Here is a 27,684-nt window from a genome sequence, read left to right on the forward strand (position 1 = left end):
GCTACCATGAACGCAAGTCAGTTGATTTTGATGCAACGTGGAGCACAGTTGCAAAAATTGAAGAAGTGTGAACTTCAAAATAATGTTGCATTTTGCAAACCAAACCAAATTTCTCCCTACTTTAAAGTATTCCTTTCCCAAGCTCTTAAGTAGATGCTTATTGCATCTGTATGTTCCTGCCTGATTCTTTCCATTCTTAAAATTTACGGTACCAAATGCACTGGGGAGCTGCATGTAAGTATTAGAACCTAAACTCACAATCTGATGTTTTGCAGCCAGAGGCCCTAAGATGCTTAACTCTGCAGGCGAAAGAATCAGCTCACTACTGATACCCTTGCCAGAAGGTCTAACTCCAGCACCAGTAAATCAGAACAGAGTGAGGGACTTATGGCTCTCCAGGTGTTGTTGGGATACAGTTTACATTGTCTCTGACCATTGTGAATGCAAGTTTCTCTCAGCTAAGGAATCAAAGATAGCCTTGGGAGACTTCTTTGCGGTGGCAAATTTCTAGCCCATGGGCCTAATTAGGCTTCCCAGGTCTCTCTATCTTGGCCCACAGGGCTACTTTGGCAAAGCCACACCCTACTGCCCTACACCTGATATCATATACATGTGGACAGATGTGGAAAGCAGGATTTCCTGTACAGTTTCAAGCATTCACTGATCAGAAGATCATTGACACATTTGCCATTGTAGGCAAATGAAAATGGGTTGCTTGACATCATTGTGATAGGTGACTGACAGGTTGGCAACCCTGCCCATCTATCACACCAGACCTTTGAGGGCCAGGAAGATAATGATGTGCCTGCCCCACTGGTGAGATTTAGGTGCTCATCCCTGCTTCAATGTGCCTTAGCTGCATTTCTTGATTAGTCAAATGTGAATAACTGTGTGAAAGATGAAATGAAGCACCTCAAATACCAAAAGGGCTAAATATATCATAATAAATGATACATGATACTCTGTCTAGTTTCATGCTACTCAACTACATAGTGGTAGAACTATATTTTTTATTGATGTTTAAGTACTTCTCAATATTTTGTATTACAGGCATCTCAGATGAATATATAATACCCATGTTCAATTTCTATAAAAGTGTTGGGGAACTGAAGATGAGACAAGAAGAATATGCTCTACTCACAGCAATAGTTATCCTATCTCCAGGTAATTTCAGTTTCTCTGTTATTAGATCAACGTGAGAAGAATAAAAAGTCAGGTGAATGACAGAAAGATGTGATTTTGATGTCTCATATTAAAAAGTAACTGAAAAACCATTTTGCTAATGCAGTTTAATAATAAAAAGGTATAATTACAATGAACGGGAACTTCATTTGCTACTCATGAGCAGGAGTAAGAATATTGAGCTACAAGGATTTCACTTTAGCTTTTATTTTTATAACTTACAATTTTAGATGGGTTCATAATACCAGATCTAGAATTATACAAAGGTCAAAGGACTGCCCGAGCCCTTTTAGTCCAGCTTGATAACTGAGTTCATCCGGAGAAGCGCTGTACATTGTCCCTCATGTTTCAGAAGCTTAACTGACTACAACACTCTTGTTTGTTTTTAAGCAGCAGTCACTGGGGGCTGTTGATCAGTGGTCCTGCAAATACATAATCAGAATTAATGCCAATGAAACTTGTGACAAGTTTTTACTGGTGCACAACCTGGTACCACAATTGTGTATATGTGAACAACGTAGCCTGTAAAGAGAAAACACATGGATTTCACTTGGCAGTTATGAACACTGTAATCTTATGAATTGGCAAATGTGAACTAACCCTCGTAATTGTTTCCCCCCTCCTTTCCCACGTATCCCCCCCCCCCCCGTAAATTTGAAACCAGACCGGCAATACATACAGGACAGAGAGTCTGTGGAAAAGCTTCAAGAGCCACTGCTAGAAGTTCTGCAAAAATTCTGCAAGCTTTATCACACAGATAGTCCTCAGCACTTTGCATGTCTCCTGGGTCGTCTTACAGAACTGCGGACTTTTAATCACCACCATGCAGATATGCTGATGTCTTGGCGAGTGAATGATCACAAGTTTACACCTCTTCTTTGTGAAATATGGGATGTACAGTGATAAAGAAAAATGGGTTTGAATGTAAACCTAAGCACATTTACTTGGAACCAATGGAACTTCATAAACATGTGTTCAGGACTGGGTTCATTGTTTTTCATTTTTAAAGCACCAAAAAAAAAGCACATGTAATAAGTGTTTCTTATGGGGGCTTGCATTGGAGGTTATTTTCCAAGCATTATGTAAAAGACTTTCACATGGGAAGATGGACTAAGTGCTCTGGCCTCTAAGCCTCTTGGAACCAAGCTGAACTCCTTCCTGCCCGAAGCAGGCATCCTGTTATACCTTTCGAAATTAAACTGATTGTATCTCACTTTCTTCATTTCAAATGCCTGAGAAGATTATCAAGCTTGTTCATCACATTATACTTATTCTAAATGTTTCATTAATATACAATGTTGTAGCTGTTGTAAGAATTCAGTAAAAATGACTCTGCCCAAACATGTCTTGGTTTAAACGTCAAAATACTAAGTTATGGTTTTAAGTGTTATTTTTTTCTCCTTTCCAGAGGATGACTCTAACAAAAGTGGTGATCTATTCTATTATATATTTTGGAAAGTGGTTTGTCGGTCTGTCTGTCCATTCTCTATGCATTTGGACCCGTCTTTGTCACTCAATTTGGTATGACATATCCTGAGATAGAGGATTTTGAAAGTGCGTTTTGCTCTACATTTGGAAACTGTTAGGTGCCATGTTGAATCAAGATAGCTGACCAAACCATTCCAAATTTTGCTGATTTGGACATGTTTGAAGGTAGCACTGCACAATTTGGTGTGTTGGTTGCTAAGATGTAGGGAGAGGTTTTGATCTGTATTTGGATAACTTTGGGTGTGGTTTTTGAATCAAGAAGGTAGAGTGAATCATTCAAAACTGCACTGATATTAACCAAATTTGACAGGAAACGAATAGGACTTTGCACCCAATATCTGAGTTGGGCCAATTCAAGCAGATCTGGGCTTTGACTGAGGTGGAGTCAGCCCTGGGTCAGCCTGGTTTGGGCTGCCTGCAGCTGTTTGGGGTCAGGGCAGTAGGTGGGAAGAGAGGCATGGCACCTCTGCAAATAGCAGTGAGGGGCTATTTCCAGCTGGTGACTGGATGGTGCTATCTGGCTGGGTGCAGGGCCCTGCTTTGCCAGCATGTTACCCACAGGGAACACACTGGGGAGGCAGATCTTCGCAAGACTGGAAAACGGGTGACCAAGACTGTTGTTGATGTTTGTGCAACATCATGGACTTGAAAGATGGAGTCCTAATCCAGCTGCCCATCACAGAAAGTCTACCCTAGCACAATGGCCAGCCAAGACACCTGTGACATTGGCTCAGGGTGAAATACACCCTACAAAGCAGATGAGGAATCATTTGGCTGGGCTAGATCTTAGCCCTAACACTAGATGTAACCAGCTTGAAGTTTGGGACATATCCCAAACACCCATGTTGTCTGAGCAGAAAGCAAGTGTCCCCAAAACGCCATAGAGTGCCAATTGCCAATTCCCATAATTGTCAACTTAAGTCCTGATCCTGAGCAGGGCTGGAAGGTGTTACAGACACTTTCTATCTTTAACAAGTCTTTACCACAAAGTATGGTTAACGTGGCACAGCTACCAGGTAAACCTCCTGTTGCCTGGATGATACACATGGAGGCAGATCACATCCTCCTAGATCAGGGATCGGGAAGCTGTGGCACATACCTATGTACATTTATCACATGACATGTAACAAGTCACATAGGTGCTAACAGCCTACAAACATCCTAACCATGTGTACTCAGAAGTAACTTCTATTAAATTCAGTGGGGCTTACTTGTAGGTAAACAGGGTAAACATATTTCCTTGCATGACACGTTTATATTGGCCCATACAGATCATCTATGTTGTTATTATCTGTATTTTTAATAGATTTTTGATATATACTGTTTTAATTCTATTAGTGTTTCCTTTCTATTGATATCTTTTCTATGTTTTTAGCATTTTCTATTCTATCTGTCAGCAGCCTGGAGTCCCAGCCTGGGGAAAGGGTAGGATATAAATTAATATCAATATCAATATCATCATCATTTAGCGTTCTTGCCACCCCAGTGGTTGGTCTGGCCCTGGATGGTATGCAACTGGCATTCTAAAGCATCCAATGGACCATGCGGAGAACGCTTACAGGTGTAGGCAGGCCGGGTGCTCGTTTCCTATCAGGGTAGCGAGTTCCAGCGCAAAAGCCTGCGCACACGCTTCCTTGCGATGTGCTTCGCCTGCCTGGTTCCGCCTGGAGCCTAGGAGAGACGGCATCACCAGGCAGCTCCTCTCTGGCTCCGGAGTCCAGAGCGGCCCGTCCCCGCAGGCGAAAAGCTTTGCATCTTTCCTCGCCCCACTCTCCTCTCCCAGGTGGGCCGCGCGGAAGCTTCGCAGCTGCGGGGCTGGGCGGGGCTGGAGAGCGCGCAGCGGCGCCCCCGGGAGGCCGCAGACTGGAACTGCCCGGCTGGCGTCGGCGCTTCCTCCTCGCGGCCCTCGGCTCCTCCTCGCGCCGCCTGATTGGGCCTTTCGAACTGTGCGGGCGGACGGAGGCGAGTGAATCAGCGCGCGCCGCAGCTGCGAAGGGGTCGCCGCCGCCGCCGCAATCACAGCGTGCCTGGCAGACGATGTAGGGGGAGCCCGACGCGGGGGGCTGTTGCCGTGTGAGTGAGTAACCTTCCCCGTGTCCTGTCCTTCGAGGGGATTCGTGCTTTCCTTCTGGCTGCAAGCTCACCCTTTGCCCGGGGAGTGCGCAAGCAGCCGGTGGACAGTTGCAATGGTCACATGCTGCGGGCAAGGCTGTGCGACTAGGTTGCTCTGCTTCACGCAGGCATTGAGCTTGAGGAGAGCGGCTTTCCCTTTCCCACCTCAGACAGCGAGGGTTTAAAAAAGATTGCTTTCTCTGGCTACCTAAGGCTGCTGGGTTGTTTACATTGCGTTAGGGAAACAAAACACCAGCGCTTTGGATGGGCGTTACAGTGCTACAGATGCAGCTTGTCTTCAAGCATGTAGAACGGAGAATGTGAAATATAGTTATTATGAGAGAAGGGGGAAAGTAATGCAGAGCAGTCCAAAGGTTTTAGGGCCAACTCTGAGCTGGAAGACAATACTGGCATACATAAGTGTGGGACAGGCCCTCTTAATTCACTAATGAATGTCCTTTGTCCTGCCTCCTGTCCTAACAGGCCTGGGAGCATGCAGGTTTTTAAGTGGAGAATGCCAGGCCTAGTGGCAGGTTAGTTTACTAAAGATTTTGGACCAAGCGTAATTTTTTTCTTCAAGTAGCAGTACTGTGTCCAAGAAAGTTCATACAGATGCAAGGTATGTAGCGGATGCGTAGCTTTTTATGTGTGATTGTATGCAGCGCATGCCATTCCCAAAATATGAATCTGATTTTTAGAATCACAAAACCTGATGGCATCTTTCAAAACAAGGCTACCGGTATATCTTTGGGAGTCTTAAAGCAAACTATCTGCACAACATGGAACAGTTCCTAAGCATACTAATACTTGAATGATGAGCCTTCCAGTGAAGCTTTATGGATCTTTGAAAGTAGGCTCTTCAGCTGTATGGCTGCAAACATTTGTCTTCCAGTGTGAAAAACAGACCTTAATAGTCTCAATTAGCAGTTTTGAGTTCAGTAGAGTTAGGTTTGATTTCCAGAGTATTACCTTCCAAACAGCATGTTATTCTGTGTAGGTTTGATTTGATTAATTTCCATACTGCTTAATATATTAAAAATATCTCTAAGCAGTGTACAGAAAATGGAATCAATAATACACAACTTGAACAAAAAAATTCAAAAATGCACAGTTATATATGTTACATTTATACAAAGTTACTAATATATTGATTGATATCAATATCCATTCATTTTTCTTCTGACGCACTCTCCCTCTCAGCCTCCTGGTCCTCACCCAGAATCAGGTCAAAACAAACTCTCAGCTCATCCACAAAAGTCTCACATTGAGAAGGGTTCCTGGAAAGAGCAGACATCACTCTAGTCTCTCACTCTAGACTAGCTTTTCACGGACAGACTCAAGGTGGATGGTACTTCCTCAGGCTGCCCACAACTGTGTCCCATTCAGCTGCATTCTCCACACCCATTTGTGGGCAGCCCGAGGAAGTACCATTCCTATCCTCAAACAGCTGGTTTGTTGAGTTTCCCAGGGGGTCCAGAGGATAGGAAAAGGACCCCCTTCAGCTCACAGCTCTATCTTCACCCATGTCCTCTCCTCTTCCTCCAGCTGACCTCCTCCTTGCAACTATGTATAAGCATGCCTACTTCCAAGTAAGATTCCAGTGGAACCAATGGAAACACATTTTGCATCCTTATCCAGAGACGTTCCATAAAAGCTGTGGAAAATTAATATTCCATGGCTTGTCCATGGGCAATCTGATGTTGCAGTTTAGATATCTGATGCGGTCTAAGGATTACTACAGCGTATCTGGCTACAGTATGTGTTTTAAGTGTGGTTTGCACTTCTGAAAACTTTGGGCTGAGTTATGCTGGTGGTTAGGTGTATACGAGAAGGGGAAAACACTTTGCTGGCTTTGTCTGTGATGAAATATGCTAAATATCTCTTTAACCTTTAGGCATGGGTGGCTTCCACATTTGAATCTGAAGTATTGTGCAAAACTGTACAAGATAAATCATCGCAACATAATAAGCTGCTACTGCAGATTTGTCCAAAGCATTGTTTACTTACATGGGTTGTAACACAAGACTCTCAAGTTGTACTCAGTAACAGAAGTGGTTTGGGAATAGATGTTAAGCTCATAGTACACCTGTATGATGCTAGCTGCACTGGCCCTAGTCCATTTCTGGGCACATTAAGAAGTGCTGGTGTTGACCTTTAAAGCTCCTGGTGGGTATTTGAAGCCACTGTCCATGCCCTTGCAAGCAGAAGCATGATAGGTGCCTACCACTGAAGAGACTCTTTCAGTGATGGCGCTACAGTTGGGGTATGTTCCAAAGAGGTTTGCCTGGTGCTTACCTTCCGGTCCTCTCCTAAGTCTTTTGGATGCAGTTTCAATCCTACTAACATCTTCATGCTTTTGATTTTTGTGGCATGTGTGTGTGTGTGTGTGTTTGTTTAATTGTTTTATTCATTTGGTAAACTGCCCGGCTTCCTGCCAACTTAGCAGTTTGAAAGCACGCCAGTGCAAGTAGATAAATAGGTACCGCTCCGGCGGGAAGGTAAACGGCGTTTCCATGCGCTGCTCTGGTTTCGGTGTTCCGTTGCACCAGAAGCGGCTTAGTCATGCTGGCCACAGGACCCAGAAAAACTGTCTGCAGAAGCAGACAAACGCCGGCTCCCTTGGCCTGTAAAGCGAGATGAGCGCCACAACCCCAGAGTCGTTCACGACTGGACTTAACTGTCAGAGGTCCTTTACCTTTTTTAAACTTCACCACTATATAATTTTGGGCTGGTATTAAAATGCTTACAATATTTTATTTGTTTGATTATGTATTCTCTGGAAACTTTCATAACACTCTTAAGAACAGAGGTAAAATGCCCAACTAATAGCCACTGAATTAACGCCCAGTGCCTAAACTCACTGTGAGCTACTTGCTAATTCAGAAGTGGTGTTGGAATGATAAGCTGCAGCGAATGGTGGCTTTAACTGCTAATAACTTATGGCGCTAGTGGATGAGGGACATGGATACTGAATGCTATTGGTGAGTCAGCATTTGAAAGACATACATAATCCAAAGTGGGTCAGCTGATACCTGTCATCGTGCCAGATGTGTGGGTGAGAAGCAAGCTTCTGAGTTGCACATATCACTTCTTCAGGCAGGAATTTGAAGTAGTAGTGGCAGTATGTATGTGAGTCAGATGGGCCTCTGTGAGTGACTCAGGCCACATACTTCCTTCCCTCAGGCCTAAATCAGTTTAATCTCCAGTTTCTTGAATTGTGGTCACTTTTGAGGAAGAGTATGACTGTTTGAATTTTTTCTTCTCTTACACAGGAAGGAGGAGATGTCTGGCCTCAGCATAGCCTGCCCACTTTCTTTAAAGAATTCCAATAGGCTTGATGCAATTGCATCATGGTTCATACTATGAATGTGCAGTTGTGGCTGGCGTACTCCACTTAGCTGGCCTGTGAGTGACCACTACTTTAGTTAGTTAATTTTGTTTTCTTTTTGTTTACCTCCTTATTCCACTTTTTAAGATTTTCTTCCAAATGGGTTCACATTAATTTTAAACAAGAATGAGAGGCCAAGCTTGTCCTTAAGTTTACACACTTTTTTAAAAAAAAGTTGAGTATAGAGATACTCAACAAAGGTAGAGAAGTAATATCAGCTTCACGATGCCAGAAGAAAGGGATGAATTACAAACAGGCATTAACAGTGTGGACCAAGGCAGTGTGCAATTGTCTTCCTCTCTTTGGTACTAGGACAAGCTGCAGTTTGAGTTGAGTGTGTTCTTTCTAATAAAAAAGGGAAGAGCAAGTACCTTTCTTTGGCCAATGGACTTGACCAAGCTCCACTTCCCTTTGTCATGATGTTCTTCCTGGGTGGAAGGCAATAGTCCGACCTCCCAATGGCTCTTGGTCCCCTTGCTGGTGGGAGATGCCAGAATGTGCTTCCTTTCAGCTCTGCAGTCCCATTTATGATGTGAAGATCCCTGTTCGTGGGTGGTGCGTGGGTGTCAAGAGAAAACCCACAACCGCACGCAGGGAATGGAGAAGGATGATGGTTCCGTCTGGCAGTGTTTTCTTTCTCGTTCCTTATTAGAATGTTTCCTCATTTCCTTAAGCCACAATTCATATTCAAACTGTGATTTGAGGCAACAAGGATATATATATATATATATATGAAGAAGGGAGGAGGACAAAAGGACAGAAGGTAGCCTGCAAGCTCATTGCTTGCTCCCAATCCGCTAAACCATGGTTTGGAGGATCAGGAATATGATGTCTGAATAGAAGCTCTGATTATATCTCTAGAGTGCCTGAGCAGCAGGAATCCCGCTTCTAGTTGACAACATATGGCCAATTCAGTGATGACATTTTAATAGACTTCTATGACGGACGTGGTGTTACCCAGTGAACTGTTGTGAAAGAACTCGACATTTTCTCTGAAATGCCCATGCCCCCCCCTCCAAAGATTAGTTTTGTGAGGCATTCCTGAAAAATGAAGATTCTGGACATTCTTCCAATGTTCATTTGTGAATATTTCATTTTATTCAGGCGCCGAGCGTGCCCTCCACATTAGGCTGTCTTTTGTTCTTACTCTGGCGATTGGCATGTTAAGGCCCTTGTCTGATTGTATGGGGCTCCTTATTTTAATGAGGGCAAGCCTCTTTGCTTGCTGCTCCTGCCATATTTTCCCCTTTCTAAAAAGTCAATGAACTCTCTCAGGCTTGTAGTTAGGACAAAGGGCTTTTTATGCTGAATGAAATTTATTCCCTGTGACCAGCTTGTGGGAAGCATAATACATTCATTAGTAACGTTCTGCTTTTTATATTCTGCCCTCTTTCGTATGGCGCAGAGAAGAGAAATATCAACAGGAAAGGGGCATGTGCTATTAACATCCAAGAGAGAAGTAGTGGAACTTCTGCACTGACAGATATGATTAGTTCAGGCTATAGCTGGGCTCTCAAACTGACTATGGCTCGAAACCCAAATCAACCTCTGACCTAGTCCTAAATCTGGAGTATAAGCAAGGTTGGTATTGCAAAGAATTAAAATAAGAGGTGATACTCCTCATCAATAGTATATGGATTATTGTTTTAATGAATTTGCTAGCAAGGGTTTTTAGTGTATATGTGTTTTTAGCACTATTTTATCTTTTTCTTTTCTTATTCTTAATGTACATCCCCCTGGGCTCTTCTGAGGAAGGAGAAATAAATAAAATGACGTGATGGTTCTGCAGCTTGATGTGAAGGAAAATTTAGAATAGAACCATGTTTGTGTTCTAAACATTACAATCCAATTGGCAATCCTGAGAACTATGGTTTGCCCCCCAGTGCAAGAGTTTTATGCAAGTTGAATAATGATGTTATTTCAATCGTGTTGCCTTAAACTCTGTTTCAAGATCAAAGTTCTTTCAACTTCCTGTAAGAGACTTACTGGCCTGGTTTGGACAATCTTTCCTGGGTTCCTGAGCCATGATTTAGAAAGATCATCCAAACCGGGCCATTTCTGCATTCCTTAAATGTGTGCTCGAGCCTTCCCCAGTCTGGTAGCCTTCAGATGTTCTTGGGTTATAATTCCCTTCATCTCTGACCATTAGCAATGCTTGTTGGGGCTGATGGGAGTTTGAATCCGAAATGCCTGGAGAGTGCCAGATTCAGCAAAGCTGATGTGCACTCTTGCTGCTAAACTGATTTTATTTTTTCCTCTGTTGCAATTTTCTGTTACTGTCATTTGTTTTTTTATGACTGTACTTTAATATAATTTCTTATTCATTTATTTCTGCCTAGCGATTGCATGTAATTGGATGGCTCATATAAATATAATTAATGTTTCTGAGTCTTTTTATTAGTTTTCCTTGTTTGTAGTTATTGCCATTTTTGCAATCGGCTTTTGAAACTTCTGCAGTCATGTAGGAGGAGAGAATTGCTCCAAACCAGTTGCCTATCACCTCTTTCGCACTCTGTCTGACGATGTCTTGGAGGATCCCTGACCTCCCAGAGAGGCTGTGAGGGATTGCAGTTGGCTGCAGGGAGAGCTTTCTGTCCATGAAGGATTTTCAGGTTAACTTATCTTAGGATCTATGTATGTATCATATGAGACACATAATATCTTTGCTCATAGCAGTTCATAACACTAAATTTGTAGGTGCTAGGTGTGACTCCAATATAAAATAGCCCTTGAGTTTTAATTTAACATGTCTCCTTTTTCCATTCCTAGGAAAGTACAATCACCATGCAGCATGCAGTTCAGGTAGGCACAGTGAATTACTGACGTCTTTATTATAAATTTCCTACCTTAACCAAGTAAAAAAATATGCTTCTGAAGAAATACCTGTGACCATTTTATAGCAGAATCCTGTGCATGCCTACTCAGGAGTAGGTCCTATTGAGCTCAGTGCTCCTGGAAACTGGGAATAGAATTGCCATCCAAATGTGCCAAATTTATGTGTTGTAGTAACTCGCTGTTTATTTTACTCGCTGTTCTTTTAAAATGAAAATTCAAAGTTTGGAATTCAGGCTGCATGCCTGTCGTGGACCATAGATAAAACCAGCATCTCTGATGTTCAGTATGGCTGTTCTAAAACAAATGTGAAGCGTTTGGGTAATAGATTAGATAATGCCATTACTGACTTAATACTACTTTTGTACCTTTTTTGGGGGGAAAGGGCTTAATAATGTTTAGCAATAATGTTCAACCATTACAACTCACAACCTGTATTGCAGGTTGCAGCCTACCGTATATTTCACAGTGTGTCCAAGTTGTCTTGTTTAGCTGTTGCTGTCTCCCCTTAGGTGTGGTTTGGAGAGGATCCCCCTCTAAGTCCACGAAGTCCGCTGACTCCGAGGCATGGCCCAGGCTTGGCAGATGTTTTGCTCTACGACCAGTGGATATCTGTCCGACATGAGGCAACTCTGGTTCCTATGCAGGAGGACCTCTCCATCTGGCTCTCTGGCTTGTTGGGTACAGTACTAGGAATATTTGTCTGTTTGGAAGAGGCATTGCCCTAATTGTTGTTGTCCTTGAGCCCCATTCAGGGATCTGTCTCCTACATTTATTTATTCATTCAGGAATATGTATACAGTGGACACTTGGGTTGTGAATGTGATCCATGCGGGAGGCACGTTTGCAACCTACGGCGTTTGCAACCCACATGCGTCTGCGCATGCACGGTTGCGATTCGGCGCTTATGCGCAAAGCGCAATTTAACACTTCTGCGCATGCGTGACTGCCGAAACCCGGAAGTTACCCATTCTGGTACTTCCTGGTTTTGGTGCGCCCCTAACCTGAAAAAATGCAACCTGAAGCGTCTGTAACCCGAGGTATGACTGTAAACTGCTTAATCAAAGTGCTCCCTATTTTGGCTAAGAACTATAAGAGCTGTATTTAATAAAATTGCAGATAAAAACACAGCTAAAATGGTCAAAACTCTCTCTCTCTGTTAAAATAAAACTAATAAAGTAACTAAATTTTAAAACTAATAGAGGTAACTAAATGCCTGGGTTGGCTTGCTGAAATAAAATACGTTTTTAACAAAAGTCTAAAACTAAATGCAGTCGTACCTTGGAGCCCAAACGCCTTGCAAGTCAAACGTTTTGGCTTCTGAATGCCAAAGTGAGTGTTCCGGTTTGCGAACGTTCTTTGGGACCTGAACGTCTGACATGGCTTCCGATCGGCTGCAGGAGCTTCCTGCATCCAATTGGCAGCCACGCCTTGGTTTACGAACATTTTGGAAGTCAAATGGACTTCCAGAACGGATTCCTTTTGACTTCTGAAGTACCACTGTATATTGAGGGTTCCTGCCTAATGTCAGTAGGCAGGAGTTTCAGAGCACAGCTTCTGCCACAGTGAAAGATGGACTCTGAGTAAATGAGGGTTGAAGAAGAGAGTGAAGGTGTGCTAGCCCCCTCTCCTGAGTCCCATCCCACTTCCCACATGCTGGAAGGCAAGCATCTGAAGGTTAGATCCTGCTGCATGCTTGGAGCCTCTCTACAAAACCCCTGCTGCACATGATTGCCTTCCAATGCCTGGCAGGCAGTGGGGACGCACTGAAGGCAGCAATCTTAGTAAGCACATTCCTGCTCTCTTCTCATGTGATTTGAATTGTGTGAGGAGGAGAAGAATGTCTGCTTTGGGCTAAAGTTTAGCACAAAAAAAGTCAGAACCATTACCGCACCCAAGGAATTGCAGGCACCTCTTCCTGTTCAAGGTACTTTCCCCCCCCCCGGGTCTCTTTTTCTCTTTCATTTGCTGAGAGCATTTAATAATGCCTTGCCACAATCTTTTTAAATGTTTGCATGATTCAAAAAGCACAGACTAGTTGAACCAGTCGGTGAATTACCATTATGCAACTTGTAGCCCATAATATAGACTGCAATGATTGCTTTAAAATTCAGGAACACAATCATATGCAAAAAAATGAAGAATATGAATGAAGTCTATGATGCTGTGATCTAATGTGTTGAGTATGAGGTAATTTATCGCTCGGTTTAGGATGCCACATGGTTCTTCTACAACCTTCCACAGCTCCTTCTGTTGTTGTGCTGACTCTGCCACATATAACGTCTTCCTGGCTAGCTGTGTGCATCCAACTTCCTCAACTTGGTGTCTTCCATATGTTTTGGACTACAACTCCCATCACCCCCAGCTGCTGGGCAAAGCTGGCATGAAATGTTTGAAGTGGGTTTGAAGGTTCAGCTGGAATTGGTCAAAAGCTGATGAAATACACACATAAAAAAGGAGCATTTGGAGGTTATTCTCCTGTGAAAATGGGCTGTGTTTATGTCTATGCATGTCTGAGTTGTCCGTTCAAGTTTATTATTCACGACTCTAATGAAAAAGTGGCTCTTTTACAGGGGTAGAACTTACAGCCGACCAATTGTTGGAAGATCTTGATAACGGTGTGTTGCTATGCTTGTTAGTTGGAGTCATTCAAAGCACAGTAAAAGAAATTTGTGACCCAAATAGTTTAAGGGTAAGTACAGCATTCATCGCAGCTTATAAAAACATGGAAGTGAGATTTCTACAAATTAATTTCACTGGGATTATGTATGCTCAGGTTCACATGAAGGATATAGCATGCAAACTGAAAGTATACGTTTACTTTTTTAAGATGCAACTATCGTAGCACCAGAAGGTGCTTTTGCATCAGCGATGAGAGCATGTAGCCAGATGCGCTTGTGCTCCTGGTTCAGATGTTGCTTTTTCCACATGAATGTGGGCAAGTGCAAGCCCAAGAGTGTTCTCATGCATGGAACTTTGGTAACATTGTTGCATCTTCGAATCCAAAGCTTAAGGCTACTATACTTCTGATGAGATCTCATTTTCAGGTAATGCATTCGGGACATGGGCCCCTGGAGTCCATCTTTTATGCTCCACCCAGGAGAATCAGCATCATGTTGTTGCCTTGGCAACATGTCATGGCAAGCATGTATGTCATAGCTCCTTACAGAAAATGACACTGGAGACAAGACAAGGGTATTGCAGGGACCCTTGTCCACTGCGGAGTGGGGGGAAGGGAGAGGGTTGTTTATGAAGCACAGGATACACAGAGACAGTTTGAATCACTTCCTACCTTGGGCTCCTTTCAGGGGGAAGGGTGGTATATAAATCTAACAAATAAGTAAACAAATATTTACACATCTCAGGTGCACCTCCTTTCCTCTTGTGCAGTACAGGTGCAATGGGCTGTTGAAAGGTGCAGATGCAGGAGCGTAGGAAGACAGGTGGTGGTTTAGTTATGGGATGTGTGGCATAAAAGCTGTAGGGTGAAGTATAGTGGCAAGAAGCTCTAGAAACAAAAGTGCTACAGGTGATACATGCCAAAATGCATGTAAGCCGCCTGTAACTGGAGAGGCAGGCGATTCCTCATAAGTATGTGGGAGAAGAAGGGATGGGTGTGAGATGAGGGCAGTACTGAGCAGCCCAGGGCAGTGCTGGAAGGTGGCCACACCAGTGGGGCACTAGATTATAGGGGGTGGAAATGATCAGCCCCCAATTTGGTTATCGGTTTGATTATTTATGATGCTTTGGAACAAATAAAGGGTGAGACTTCGTTCAATTTTTATACCGCTATAAAAGGGAAAAGATAATTTGGAATATTAAAAAAAAACCAAAAACCACAACCTTTCTGATCATAGTGCTCTGAAATTGTTTATGCATTGCAATTCATTAGAAATATTAGTGAATCATATGTTAAGTCGTCTGACAACCTTCTTCTACATTTAGATTACTGGAGCATTATTTTGTATACCCTTGGGGCTTTGTCCTGATTTCTTTTCATGTGATACTCCATTCTTCTGTATTTTGCTGATAAGATATTTTTAAACCATCTTTCAAATCCTATTTTCGGCAGAGCAAGTAGCAAGTCAGTTAGGTATGGGTGGGCTCCCCTTTTTTGAGGAAAGTGTTTCTGACAACTAAAGGCTAACCTCCACAAACCTTGATACATGGTCTATTTAATCCTGTTTCAGCCAAGTCCTCAACAGTGCCAGTCAAAACCATTTCCATCACTGGTAATATGTACCCAACAAGATTAGTTTCCATTGCAGTTCTCTTCCTTGGAAAGCAATCTAAAAGTGCTTTCCATGTGCTCACAAAACCTCTCTTCCTGTGACCACCACCCAGATGTAATACATTGTGTTGGATCTAGGTTACTTTAGTTGTGCTTTCATTTCACTGAAATCAACAGGGCGTCTATCTAGTAGCACTTATTTCAATTAGACTAAAAGAGCGACTAAGAGAGCAATCCTATACACCAGAAGCTGGTGTAGTGCAAGATTTTGTCGTTACCCCAGAGTATCCTCTTTTTGGGGGTTTATGGCAGCTTTAAAGGTAAAGGTACCCCTGCCCGTACGGGCTAGTCTTGACAGACTCTAGGGTTGTGCACCCATCTCACTCAAGAGGCCGGGGGCCAGCGCTGTCCGGAGACACTTCCGGGTCACGTGGCCAGCGTGACAAGCTGCATCTGGCGAGCCAGCGCAGCACACGGAACGCCATTTACCTTCCCGCTGGTAAGCGGTCCCTATTTATCTACTTGCACCCGGGGGTGCTTTCGAACTGCTAGGTTGGCAGGCGCTGGGACCGAGCAGCGGGAGCACACCCCGCCGCGGGGATTCGAACCGCCGACCTTTCGATCGGCAAGCCCTAGGCACTGAGGCTTTTACCCACAGCGCCACCCGCGTCCCGCAGCTTAAGAACCACCAGACTTGGTTCAGCCAGCTGAGGGATAAGCTGGTGTATCTGCAGCTGAGCTGGGGATGAGGGGGTTAAGCTGGTTTAGCTGGCTGTGTCAGGAACCTCTCAGCAAAGCCAGAGATCTGCTGGATCCTAACCCTGCTCATCTCTGAATCTTCCTGTAGCCTTGCTGCCAAAATTAATCTGGATCTAACCAGCTGTGTATGTAGATGTAAGGACTTTGCGATAGTATAAAAAAGATCCCCCCCCCCAAGCCTTCTGATGGTTACAGATAAAGATGTGGACAACCGATTTACACAACCATTTTCCTCTTTCCAGGATTTCCCTTTGAGAAAAGTCCCCTGTAAGAAAGATGCGCCTTCGGGATCCTTTTTTGCTAGGGATAACACTGCCAACTTTCTCAAATGGTGTCGCTGCATTGGCGTGGATGAGACTTACCTCTTCGAATCTGAAGGCTTAGGTAAATATCGCCTAATGAGGTCAGTCCCATGAAATGACATGGCCATTAATTTCTCTGGCAGGTTGTTGCTGTGGCTTCTAGTTAAAAGGGGTAGAACTGTTCATAAGAACTGGTTTCTATGAGTGTGTTCCAGAGTTCCTTGATTATGAAACAGGTGGTGCACATGCCCCTGTAAAAGACAGAGTTAAGGTATAATCAATGCATGCTTCAATACAGAGCAAAATAACCTGATGGAAAGAGAGCCAGGGTACTAAATATATCATGGAGAGAAAGAGGAGGACTTTCTTGCTTGTTGCTTTTGGGGATAACAGAGGGGATCCTAGAGTAGCTTTCAAGCCAGCTGCAGAACAAAAATATATTAATTGTTTTAAAACTAAGCTGTACAGATTTACTGAGTTTGTTGTATCATGCTCCTCAATGGAACCAGGACTCATTTGCTCAAGATGTTGGGATTTCCTTCTCCCTCTGCTCCATAGGCTGACTTATTCGGGGGACTTCAGTATGGTTCTTTGCCTTATTAATGCTCTGATATGCATTGATTGTGGTTCACCATATCCTGGAACACTTTCAGATTCTGGGTGGAGTCAGCAAGCAGTGAGTTGCGATGTTGAGGTCTTTTGCCACATTCACCATGACAGCAACTGTGGCAGCTCTTCTTATAAACTACGTGTGACTCTGCTATCACTGGTGACATTGGATGGTGCTAAGAAACATTTTTTTGGGTGTGTGTGTAAATTTGGGTGTGCTTTGTTTGCATTTTTGGGTGTTTTTAAAGATAACTATACTTGGAAATGGGAAGTAAGCTTTTTCTAAGTCAATAAAGCTCAGTGGTTGGTTGGTTGGTTTTCTCTTTCAGCTTGCTTTTTTTTTTTAACCTTGGAATCCTGCACTTGACCACTCAAACCTACCTGCCCCACATCAACATCAGTATGCAAAGTACCAGCAGAGCATGCGTGAGATTTGGGGGCTCTGTTGGACTCCAATCCCATTTAGAAAGAGTGATATAGAAGGCTGGTGTTCTAACAACAGTGGTAGGAGAGGTCCCCAGAGGGGCTGGCATTGTCCTATAAAAACTCCACAGAATGGCTATAGAAGCTTCAGGTGTTACAAAGTGTCAGGGACATGAGGCAGTAAGAACGGACACAACTGGTCAGGATGCCCAAGGCTTGCATAACCATCCGCCCCCAGCCATTAGTGCTGCTCAAAGACCTTCTCTGAAAAGACAGGGATTCCCGCTGTCAAACTCCAGCATTTCTTAAATGTCTTGGGAAATGTTGCAGAATGCAGACCCAGGCCTTTGATGCCAAGAGAAGGGACTTGCAGAGAAAGGGGCAGCCGTAACAGGAGTTAACAGTACCTGTTTGTCCAAGGAAAATCTTCCTCTTTCCCATAGCTTCCCATAGCCACTCTGGCCCCTGGGTCACATGCATCCACTCTCTGAGTGTTCATAAGTAAGTATGATCATAAATATGAGTGATCTTCACCAAGGATTTAGGAACCTGTGGTCATACTGCTGTTGTTGGACTTCAACGCCCATTAGCCCAAGCTAGCATGGCCAGTGAGTTGTAGTTCAAGAACAGATGGAGAGCCGCAGGTTCCCCACCCCTAATCTATGCTTTCCCTCCTGGTAACAAATTTTATTCTTGGTAATGGAGATTGGTAGTTAAGAGGGATGCTGCAGGTAGTACAGGGTGATATAATTTCATGTTTAGAACTTTCTATGTTCCTGATTCTAACATCTGGGGGAAAAGAAGGTAGCATGTTGCCATGCCAGGGTTTTTTACTTGTTCTCTTTCCATGCATACTGTACCTATTTTACCGATGGATCTGTGAATGGTGCAGATGTGATTTTTCAGGAATTGGATGCAAATAACTGGATGCAGTTAAGTTCCTCTCTCAAAGGCAGATATGCCCTAAATGCCAGCTAGGAACCTGTCTCTGTTTCAGTTTTCTTTATAAAGTGCTTCAAGTACATGACTGCTAAAATTAGTCAGCCAGTTTAAGGACTCTGCAATTTGTAATTGACATTTTGCATCAGAAGCAAGAGCTTTGGATTTTACCGCCCTACACTCCTCATTCTAACTAGATGGATATGAAAATGTAAACTTTCAGGCAAGTTCAGGATTGCTACCTTCAAAACACTTCCAACTTAAATTCAGATCTTGCGCTGGTTTTGTACCTGGAGGATGACACTATCTGCCTCTAGTTTCAGACCGGACTTTGTAACCAGCAGCTGCCAGACCAGGTTTAACCTGATGGAGCAAAATCTCTGACTGCTCATAAAGAAGAGTAGCTCAAAACAGAATTTGTTAATTAAGGTTTTGGTATTGTTCTTTTAAAATAGATGCACACCCGCCTAAGTCCCAGCCCTGCAGAAGAAGTGCTACTTAAGTTGTTGTGAAATTGCTTGTGCTTGTTGAAACACAACCTTTAAATATGTTTGCTGCATACATTTAGAAACCAAACATCACCACCACCTAGGACTGACTTGTTGCGATATGCTTAGTAATTTTAGTTTATAAATGCTGATTTTGCATTTCAGGCAACTTAATTGGCAATGGCAAGTGTTCTGTTTTTTGAATCCCACCAACTTTAGGTGAAGCATGCTTCTAGGAAACTGTATATCTTTGTTCCAGGTGTGGCCAAAGTGGAGCCCCCCAGATACTGTTAGACTAAGTGCCTATCATCCCTGACCATTGGTCTGGGCCTGATAGAAGTTTGGGGGCACCACAGTGATTACCCCTACTTTCAGAGTCACCATTTAATTCCCCCCTTCTTTCATCAAGCATTTCTCAGTAGCAAAATCAGAGATCATATTGGGTAAGATGACTTCATAAATAATGAAAGAATATGTCTAATAAAGAATAATTTCATTTTCATCTAGGTAGAATGGAGTTGGCAACATTTATAATTGGAATCAGTCACACCATATTGCATCGTGTATGTAGCTCAGAGTATTGGGGAGGCTGCTGACTAGTTAACACAGTAGCTGGCTTCGCAGCATAAATGCGTGCTTTGTATGCTCCTGGCAAAGAGCCTCCTTGGAGGGGCGAAATTCCTCTTAGCCTGCTGTGCCCTTTTACATTCAAGCATATTTGGAAATAAGGAGTGGCTGTTTTGTTTGGACACTGGATTCCCTTGCGCAAGCATACAGCTCTGGCTTGCCACCCAATTTCCTTTGCATTTGAACAGTGCAGGAACCTTAATAATTTTTATACTGCCACTCCATCCAAGGATCACAGCATGATGATAATGATATTAAATTTGTATACTGCCTTTCATCTGAAGATCCCAGGACGGTTCACAACAGGAAAATACAAAATGAGAAGAGAGTCTGTATCTGATATAGAACCCTAGGAAACTTGAACTGTGGTGTCTGTTTTTTGTTAATGTCTGTTTTTTTCTTCACACATCTGTATTTGGCATCTTTCCAAATCTCCTGACAAGTTCTTACAGTTTGAATTTCTGGGGGTGGAGTGGGGTGAGGATTTTCATTGAAAATTAAGTCCAGAAATGTGACTGCTAAGCAAAGTCTTATATTGGCACAGCTGTTGTTGATGCCCTGGAGAACAAAGCTTATAGGAGTAATAATTCAGAATTTGGATATTAGATTAATCATCAGCATCATCTCCTTCCACATACATGTCTCAAGGTGATGTACAAAATACAATAAAGGGTAAAGGGACCCCTGACCGTTAGGTCCAGTTGTGGACGACTCTGGGGTTGCGGCGCTCATTTCGCTTTATTGGCTGAGGGAGCCAGCGTACAGCTTTCGGGTCATGTGGCCAGCATGACTAAGCCGCTTTCTGGCGAACCAGAGCAGCACACGGAAACGCCGTTTACCTTCCCGTCAGAGCAGTACCTATTTATCTACTTGCACTTTTGATGTGCTTTTGAACTGCTAGGTTAGCAGGAGCAGGGACCGAACAACGGGAGCTCAGCCCGTTGCGGGAATTCGAACTGCCAACTTTCTGATCGGCAAGCCCTAGGCTCTGTGGTTTAGACCACAACGCCACCCGCGTCCTACAAAATACAATAGAAACAGCTAAGAACACAGAAGATAACAGCAAGTTAGTTTTAAAACAATACCATATAGATGCCCACGGCAGAGACCTATTCATCCAGCTAAGAAAGCCTATTGAAACAAAAATATATTCAATTGTTTCTGGAAAGTGTAAATGGTGGGTGCCTTTCATATTATAACTTGTCTTCTGTTGCACGAAACAGAAGTCGTGCTCTGAGTTACTTATTCTTCTTTTGTCTTGCATGCAAGTTATTTCTAGTCTGCAGTTGATTTTTTACCCTTAAATAAAAATTAACTTACCATGAAATAAGGCAAAACATTAAGTTTTCAAAATTCTCTTCACAGTTCTTCATAAGGATCCCAGACAAGTGTACCTTTGTCTACTGGAAATCGGACGCATCGTATCAAGGTGTGTATTCATTGCAGTTTTCTAGATAGAATATGTAATGTAGAGCAAGCCTTGAGAAACCTTAAATGAAGGGTAGCCAATGTGGTGCTTTCCAGATGTTGTTGAACTACAACTCCCATAAGCCCCAGCCAGTGTGGCCACTTGTTATGGATGATAGGAATTGTAGGCCAGCTACAACTATGTTGGTTACCCTTCATTTAAATGGTTTCTCAAGGTTTTCTTCAGAGATCCAGCCTCTTTATGCCTCCTTGACACTCGGGGAAAGAAAGCCTGACAAATATTAATTCAGTATGAGTAGTTCAGCAAGTCATGGCTAGAAGGGGCAGTGTCCTCTCATTGGATTGGGCAGCATAAATCAAAATGGCAGAATTAGATTCTGTAGGCAGTGGAAGGTTTTTTGGTTTGGAAATCAAATATGGCATTGTTGTCAAGTCCCAGCAAAGGGGGCACACCATCAGGGATAACACTGACTTCCCAGTTTGATTCTTCAGTCCCACTCTCCCAGCTTCCAGTTCTCCTGCTTACAAGCTCTGATGTGTTCATGTGGAACAGGCATAGGCAAACTCGGCCCTCCAGATGTTTAGAGACTACAATTCCCATCATCCCTGGCCACTGGGCCGGTTAGCTAGGGATGATGGGAGTTGTAGTCCCAAAAATATCTGGAGGCCCAAGTTTGCCTATGCCTGATGTAGAAAATTGTTTCCAGGCAAATACGTGTTCTGAGAGTCTGGCTCTGCAGCTTATATGATTGAACCTTTGGAGAGCACTTCCTACATTTCTCAGGAAGTCAAACCTATGTTTTAGATACTTCACAGTCTGCTGTATATGCACTTAGACATGCTAGAGACATGTAATAGCTATACGCTATTTTTCATTTTCTTGTTTCAGAATTTTATTTAATCTAAATGCAGTACCTTTTCCTCCCACCCCTCCTTTCCTTTTTCTAGATATGGCGTTGAACCACCTGTATTAGTAAAACTGGAGAAGGAAATTGAATTGGAAGAGACCTTATTAATGTCCTCTGATCCTGTTGCTCCTGTTGTCACTCCCAAGTCGTGTTGTCAACATGGAGAACTACATGAAGCTGTAAGTATTGCATGCATTTTGTCCAATGAAGTTTTAGCTTGCTTCGGTGAATTACCTTGTATTGTGTGCTCCTCTGAATGTGCATTTAAAAGGAGCTCAATTTGAAAATGAGCTTCATCTGTGTAATCTCATTGAGTTGTATCCAATTTAAGTCGTACTCAGTAGACTCATAAAAATTTACTTGATGTTCCCCACCTAGTAGGATTTAAGCAGCCTAACTGCACAGGATTGCCATCTGGTAAGTGCAATCCTGTGATTCTTTACTGAGAAGTAAATCCCACATAGCTTCAGTGGAGCTCTTTTCCAGGTAAGACTAGCCGCAATCTTCATAATAAACATCCAGCAAAGTAGGAAAGGAAATTTGATCACAATGCAGGAAGAAGAAAATGCATCTGTTGCAACAACTAAAAGTGCTCTTTATTTCCTCTGAAATTTTGTGAGCTTATTATCAGCTTGGCAGTTTTGAGGAAGAAGGGTGAGATCTTCACATTGGCTTTCAGTGATGTCATTCTTGTAGCAAAACAGGAAGTTCACATACATTATTATTTTTTAAAGATAACAGGGAGAAATTAACAAGAAATATTTGTACAAAATAGGTTAAGCATATTGCTGAAGATCCTCCTTGCAGCTGCTCCCACAGGTTTTCAATTGAGTACCTGTCTGAAGGACGCTACAGGTTGGGAGACAAAATACTCTTCATACGTGTAAGTTCAATTTCTCAAAATGGTTTCCGATCTCTTGCTTTGGAATAGGCTGTCTCATCTGGGCCGGGCATAGCCCACATCCCCACAGATAGGAATTCAGTCTCATGAATGGAGACATCACGCTGGTGAAGTTACTTTCGCAATTTCCTTGCCTGTTTGGAAGACTGTCCCTAGCACTCTGCAAGCATTCAGCCTCAACACACAAGAGCAGATTTTTTTGTAGGACCCAGAGACTCATGCATCAGCCCTCCCCCCAGTGCCCAGTGAGGGAAGGTCTAAGTGTATTTGACTGGTAATGCAGGGCTCCTGATCGTGAGGAATCTTCAGTGCCCTTCAGACATTCGTACCAAGCATATGAAGGTTGGTAGCAGAGGGGAAAGGTCTAGCATGCTCAAGGATCTTGGGGGCAGAGGCTGGGGCATGCACTCCTGGCCCCCTTAGCACCTTTCCTAGAATCATAGACTTGGCACTCCAAGAGTCATTAGTCAAACCCCTGCAATGCAGGAACCATAGCTAAATAATCTCTGGGAGATGGCCATTCAATCTCAGTTTTAAAACTTCTAATGAAGCAGAGTCTACCACCTTCCAAGGTGTAGTCCATTTCACCGCCAAGCATCTTTTGCCATCAAAAAGTTATTCCACAGACTTTGTTGGAATCTCTTTTCTAGTAAATTGAATCCATTGGTTTGGGTTCTACACTCTGGAACAGCAGAAAACAAGCTTGCTCCATCTTCCATGCAGTATTTTTCATATTCAGCCTGAATGCCTGGCTGAGTGCTGCTAGGGAATGCTTGATCAATAAGTCCCTCTGCTTTCTGCTGTGGTTGTTGGCAGCCTACATTCCTCTGTCCTCTTGGTCTGCACTTGTTTAATGTTTTTAGGATTTGTGGAGTGGTCTTCAGGGACAGCTGGAGATCGTTCTGTAATATATGAGGAAAGCTGGTAAATGGGAAACTATGATAGAGTCCCAGAGGGTGGATTAAGGCCCCTCAGAGATCCTTCTAAGCTTAATATACTGCAGTACAAAAAGGCAGATATCCTATTCTCTACTCTTTCTCCCTTCTTCTGCTAGATGTTACACGGCAAGCATGTGATGGTACGTGTTGGTGGAGGTTGGGATACTCTTCAAGGTTTTCTACTCAAGTACGACCCTTGCCGGGTGCTGCAGTTTGCAACGTTGGAACAGAAAATCTTGGCGTTTCAAAAAGGTGCTTCCAATGAGACTGTTCCCGATTCATCTGCTAGAGCGCCACAGCCTCCACTCATGAATCCCATATCTGCAGTGGATACGTATCAGAAACAGAATTCAAAGCCCTGTACTCCTGTTTCAGATCCAAAAACTCCACATGTAACTAACAGAAAACATGCAGTAGCCAAGTTTCCACAATCAGGTGATCTTTCTTCCCCCAAAGTAACAACGTGTACGTCTCCTACAAGCCAGCTTGGACCAGGGCACACCAAGTCAAAAGGCTTAGTAGTGAATAACAATATGCCATCTTCCAAATCTTCAGCAGCTGCATCAAAAAAATCAGCACCTCCTCCTCATAAATCAACTTTGGTTTCAAAAGTTCGGCAACCTGTAAATAAAGGTCCCACCTCCTCTTCCTTGTTGAGAACTGCTGCAACTTCTAATTCACTTCAGAAGCGTGTCTTGTCGCCAGCCAAACTCGCACATTCCCAGAATTCTCCAGCTGTTTCGGATCCTTCCCTTTTTTGTTCAGCGAGTAAGCTTTCTGAGCTACCTGGAACGAAAGCTAAAAGAGTGGCTGTAGAACAAGATTTTGATTCTCCTAATAGCAGAGCTCGGCTTGATGCTGCAGCCAAAGCTAAGCCTCTTTCAAAAACCTTAGCAAGACCTACAAGGCCAGCTGACAGAAATCCGCATGTCCCGAAGCCAACTTGGTCTCAACAGCCTTCTGCAAAACCAGTTCCCAAAATCGCCACCCAAACATTACCCGCACAATCCCAGTCATCCAGAGGCATGCCAGAAATTAGCCAGGCCAAAAACATCAAACCTGCTGTTAGCCCTGCTTTGGTTACAGATGGTAAATCAACACAGCTGATGTCTTCATTGGGACCGAGGGGTAAAAATGCAGCCTCATCTGTTAAGAACCAGACATCTGTCAAAAATGTTCAGGTCCAAAATAGCACGGCGAGAACTCCGGTAGGATCCGGTGTGTCAAAACATCCAGAGCGTACCCCACTGTCCGTGGTGCGCCTTCCCCAAAAATCAACCAAAGTCGAAACCAGGAAAAAGGCTATGCAAAGTGCTAACAGAGGTCAATCAGCAGTTAAATCCTCTCTGAATGAGAAAAACCTTCATCCATCCACTAAGAATCCTCTTTCAAAAGTTAAGACTACCGCTGTAACTACCAAGGGGACACCTGGAAGCTTAAAGGACCCAACACTGAAGACTAAGCAAGATGATAATTATTTTGTTATGAGTGGAAATAAGAAACTCAAAAAGTTAAAATAACTAAGGATATTAACTATTGATGTTGCCTGCTCTTCTGGTAGCTACTTCATTCAAGTGTTAAATGTTTCAATAACAATATGGTAATCAAGATATTAACTCCCTTGTCTATAAATGATGTTGTTTGATAAGCTCTGCTAATCAGCTAAGACTGTTCACAAATACAGTAGTACATTGATCTCTATAGGGCATCTTACTTTAGTCTGTACTCTATGCATCTTTAGTACAATTCTGGCATTCATGTTTGATGTGACAAAGTGTTCGTTTCTCATGACAGATATTTCTGAATGGATCCCATGTGCCACCTAGTATTTTTCTTACCAGGAAAAAACAGTAAGGAGCAGGATCCTTTATAGGAGCCTGTATTAGCGGACACCGGAAGGTACATTTATCAGGAATGTGTACAATCTCCTGATGACATTAGCCCTTTTAGGAGACGCTCTTGTGCATTGATTCAGAACTTTGTCTGAAGATGCTTTTTGTCAAAAGTGGAATTGGGAAATTGAGCCTTGTATTCTAAACACTAATTTCAGTAAGAATAAGATGTGAGTAAGTTTAAAAAAAAAAAAAAAACAAGGTAGAAGTAGCCAACGTGTGAGTAGCTTTATATTGGGGAGAGATCAGAGTTATTATTAGTAGTAGTTTGGCTGATCTTGAATGCTGAACAGAAATGGTTAGTTAGCTTTAGGGCATATCCCGTGCTACAGCTCTGTTCTGCGATGGACTTCCATACGCACAACAGACCTTCCTCCTTCGCTCCCATCCCCTCCAGCTCCCCGCTCAAAATCTACTCTGGCGAGTTGGGAGAGTGTCCAGAGGTGAGGGGTTTTTGGGGGGCGGGGATGGCAGGAACAGAAGAAACAGAAGTTCTGCTGGGGCACTGGAACTAAACATGTGAAGCACTGGATACAACCCTTCATTTTTAAGGGGTATTTATTCTAATTTAAAAGCTCTTATGTAAGTCCCATTTAAGCGTTCAATACAGATCCCTAAGAACACTAAAAATTTCTGCCTTAAAACATAACTTCAGTGCCTTAGCACATGATGTGCTCTGTTGTATCACAAGATATTTTAAATATCTGAGTTCAGACGTGTGCCCTAGTTTATTCATGTGGGCTGAGTTCAAGCCTGTGCTGATCTCAGCAGGGCTTAAGCAAATGAAACTCTGGGTCTGATTGCACAGGAACAATTTAATGAACGCTGGTGCTTTGTAACTCTTCTGCGTGTCAGTCTTTCTGAGGCGAGTGGAGCTTGTGCAGCCACAGTGCTTAATGGATTGCATGCTTAAAATGCATTAGCCAAACCTCCCTATGGGAGGGAGAACACCCCGTAGAATTCTAGGAAAAATGCTTGTGTCTGCAAAAGTGGGCGAGCAACCTTCAGATAATATGATTTACATCTGTAAGCACAATTCAAATGCCTTTCAAATAAGCTGCCTACGTCGTTTTTTAATATTTATATTGCACATTACTTCATGCTAGCTGCATAATTCATTCCTCGTTGCATTTAATACAGCATAACCTGCCATATGCAGCAAACTTTGGAGCGGAAGAAGCTTGATCTAAGTGTCTTCAGTACAAAGCTGTACAATTATCAAGCAAGATAGTATTAATGGCATGTGTATACCAGCTTGTATACACCTGTACTTCCTAAAGCAGTATTTTTTTAGACATTTACCTTTTTTCAAAAAAAGCCCAACAACTTCGCAGTTCCTTCTCCATAGATTCCCACCCCCCAAATGTAGGCATCAGGAAAAGCACTTTCTCACAAAACTGTCTGCATGTTGCACTACCGAATATCAAATCATGTCTTTAGTTGCAAAGTACATTGCGAACCCAGGTGAAATTGATCTTGAGATAATGGATTCTGCCCAAAATCACAAATTAGTAAACCATTATTGACTGAAGTGGAAATAAGCAGCCACGCACCCCCCACCCCCACCCCGCTCTTCACATCTGCTGTAGCTGCACTTAAAAAAGAAACGCCTGACTAGATGAGGCAGAATGCATGTCCCATTGAAAACAATGCTGTGTAGACAAAATATATCCACAGTTAGCTTTACATTCTAACAGTGCGCTGCCAGTTTAAATTCCTCCTTGATTCTGTACATGATAATTCCACAGGAACGTGTCTATACGCACCCTTCCCCTTAGCTGCTTTGGAGTGACTAGTTATATATGGCACCTATATAGCTCTTACATATACGGCAGTGGTTGGGAGACAAAGTAACTGTTGTGCCTGAAAACTACTTTTTATTTATTGGAAAACAGCAGTGAAAGAGGTATTCACACAAGTCAGTGTCCGATCTTTACTGGCCATAACATGAATATTCATTTCTGTACTACCAGTTTCTATTATTTATGGATTTTTGTAAGTCAATAAACTGCTGCAATCTATGAGAAACGTGGCAATGTCAAGTTTTTTTTGTTTTTGTTTTTGGGTGCTTAATTAAGGCTCAAGCATGGAAGTCTTTACAGGTATTTAGTAGCCAAAAAAAAGAAAAAAAGTCTCTGTTACTGAATAGTATGCACATCAGCTTAATAGCCTGATTTAAAAAATAATAAAGTGAACCCTCCCCTGTTCATTGCTATAATGATGTGTATGTGCCAAAT

General features: G+C 42.9%; 2 protein-coding genes across 12 annotated transcripts in view; both read left to right on the forward strand.

The window, feature by feature from the left end:
- NR1H4 (nuclear receptor subfamily 1 group H member 4) overlaps window positions 1-2,553 on the forward strand; it is a 32,291-nt gene extending 29,738 nt beyond the window's left edge. For all 10 annotated transcript variants that reach the window (XM_028745819.2, XM_028745821.2, XM_077934866.1 and 7 more), the window contains 2 exons: window positions 1,051-1,164; window positions 1,847-2,553. In XM_028745819.2, the coding sequence (XP_028601652.2) occupies window positions 1,051-1,164; window positions 1,847-2,085 (353 nt within the window). In that variant the 3' untranslated portion in view covers window positions 2,086-2,553. The remainder of the gene's footprint in view (window positions 1-1,050; window positions 1,165-1,846) is intronic.
- A 2,022-nt stretch (window positions 2,554-4,575) lies between these two features.
- GAS2L3 (growth arrest specific 2 like 3) lies at window positions 4,576-27,475 on the forward strand. Of its 2 annotated transcripts, none has more exons than XM_028745816.2 (9): window positions 4,576-4,747; window positions 10,940-10,972; window positions 11,515-11,683; window positions 13,576-13,694; window positions 16,235-16,376; window positions 20,746-20,809; window positions 21,757-21,895; window positions 22,492-22,599; window positions 23,672-27,475. In XM_028745816.2, the coding sequence occupies exons 2-9, from the start codon at window positions 10,955-10,957 to the stop codon at window positions 25,073-25,075; spliced, it is 2,163 nt and encodes a 720-aa protein (XP_028601649.2). In that variant the 5' UTR covers window positions 4,576-4,747; window positions 10,940-10,954; the 3' UTR covers window positions 25,076-27,475. The 2 variants fall into 2 exon arrangements, with proteins under 2 accessions (XP_028601649.2, XP_028601650.2); XM_028745817.2 differs by having other exon boundaries at window positions 4,576-4,743.
- The last annotated feature ends 209 nt before the right edge of the window (window positions 27,476-27,684 follow it).

Source organism: Podarcis muralis, chromosome 10 (genome assembly GCF_964188315.1).
Source record: "Podarcis muralis chromosome 10, rPodMur119.hap1.1, whole genome shotgun sequence".
Classification (NCBI taxonomy): Eukaryota; Metazoa; Chordata; class Lepidosauria; order Squamata; family Lacertidae; genus Podarcis; species Podarcis muralis.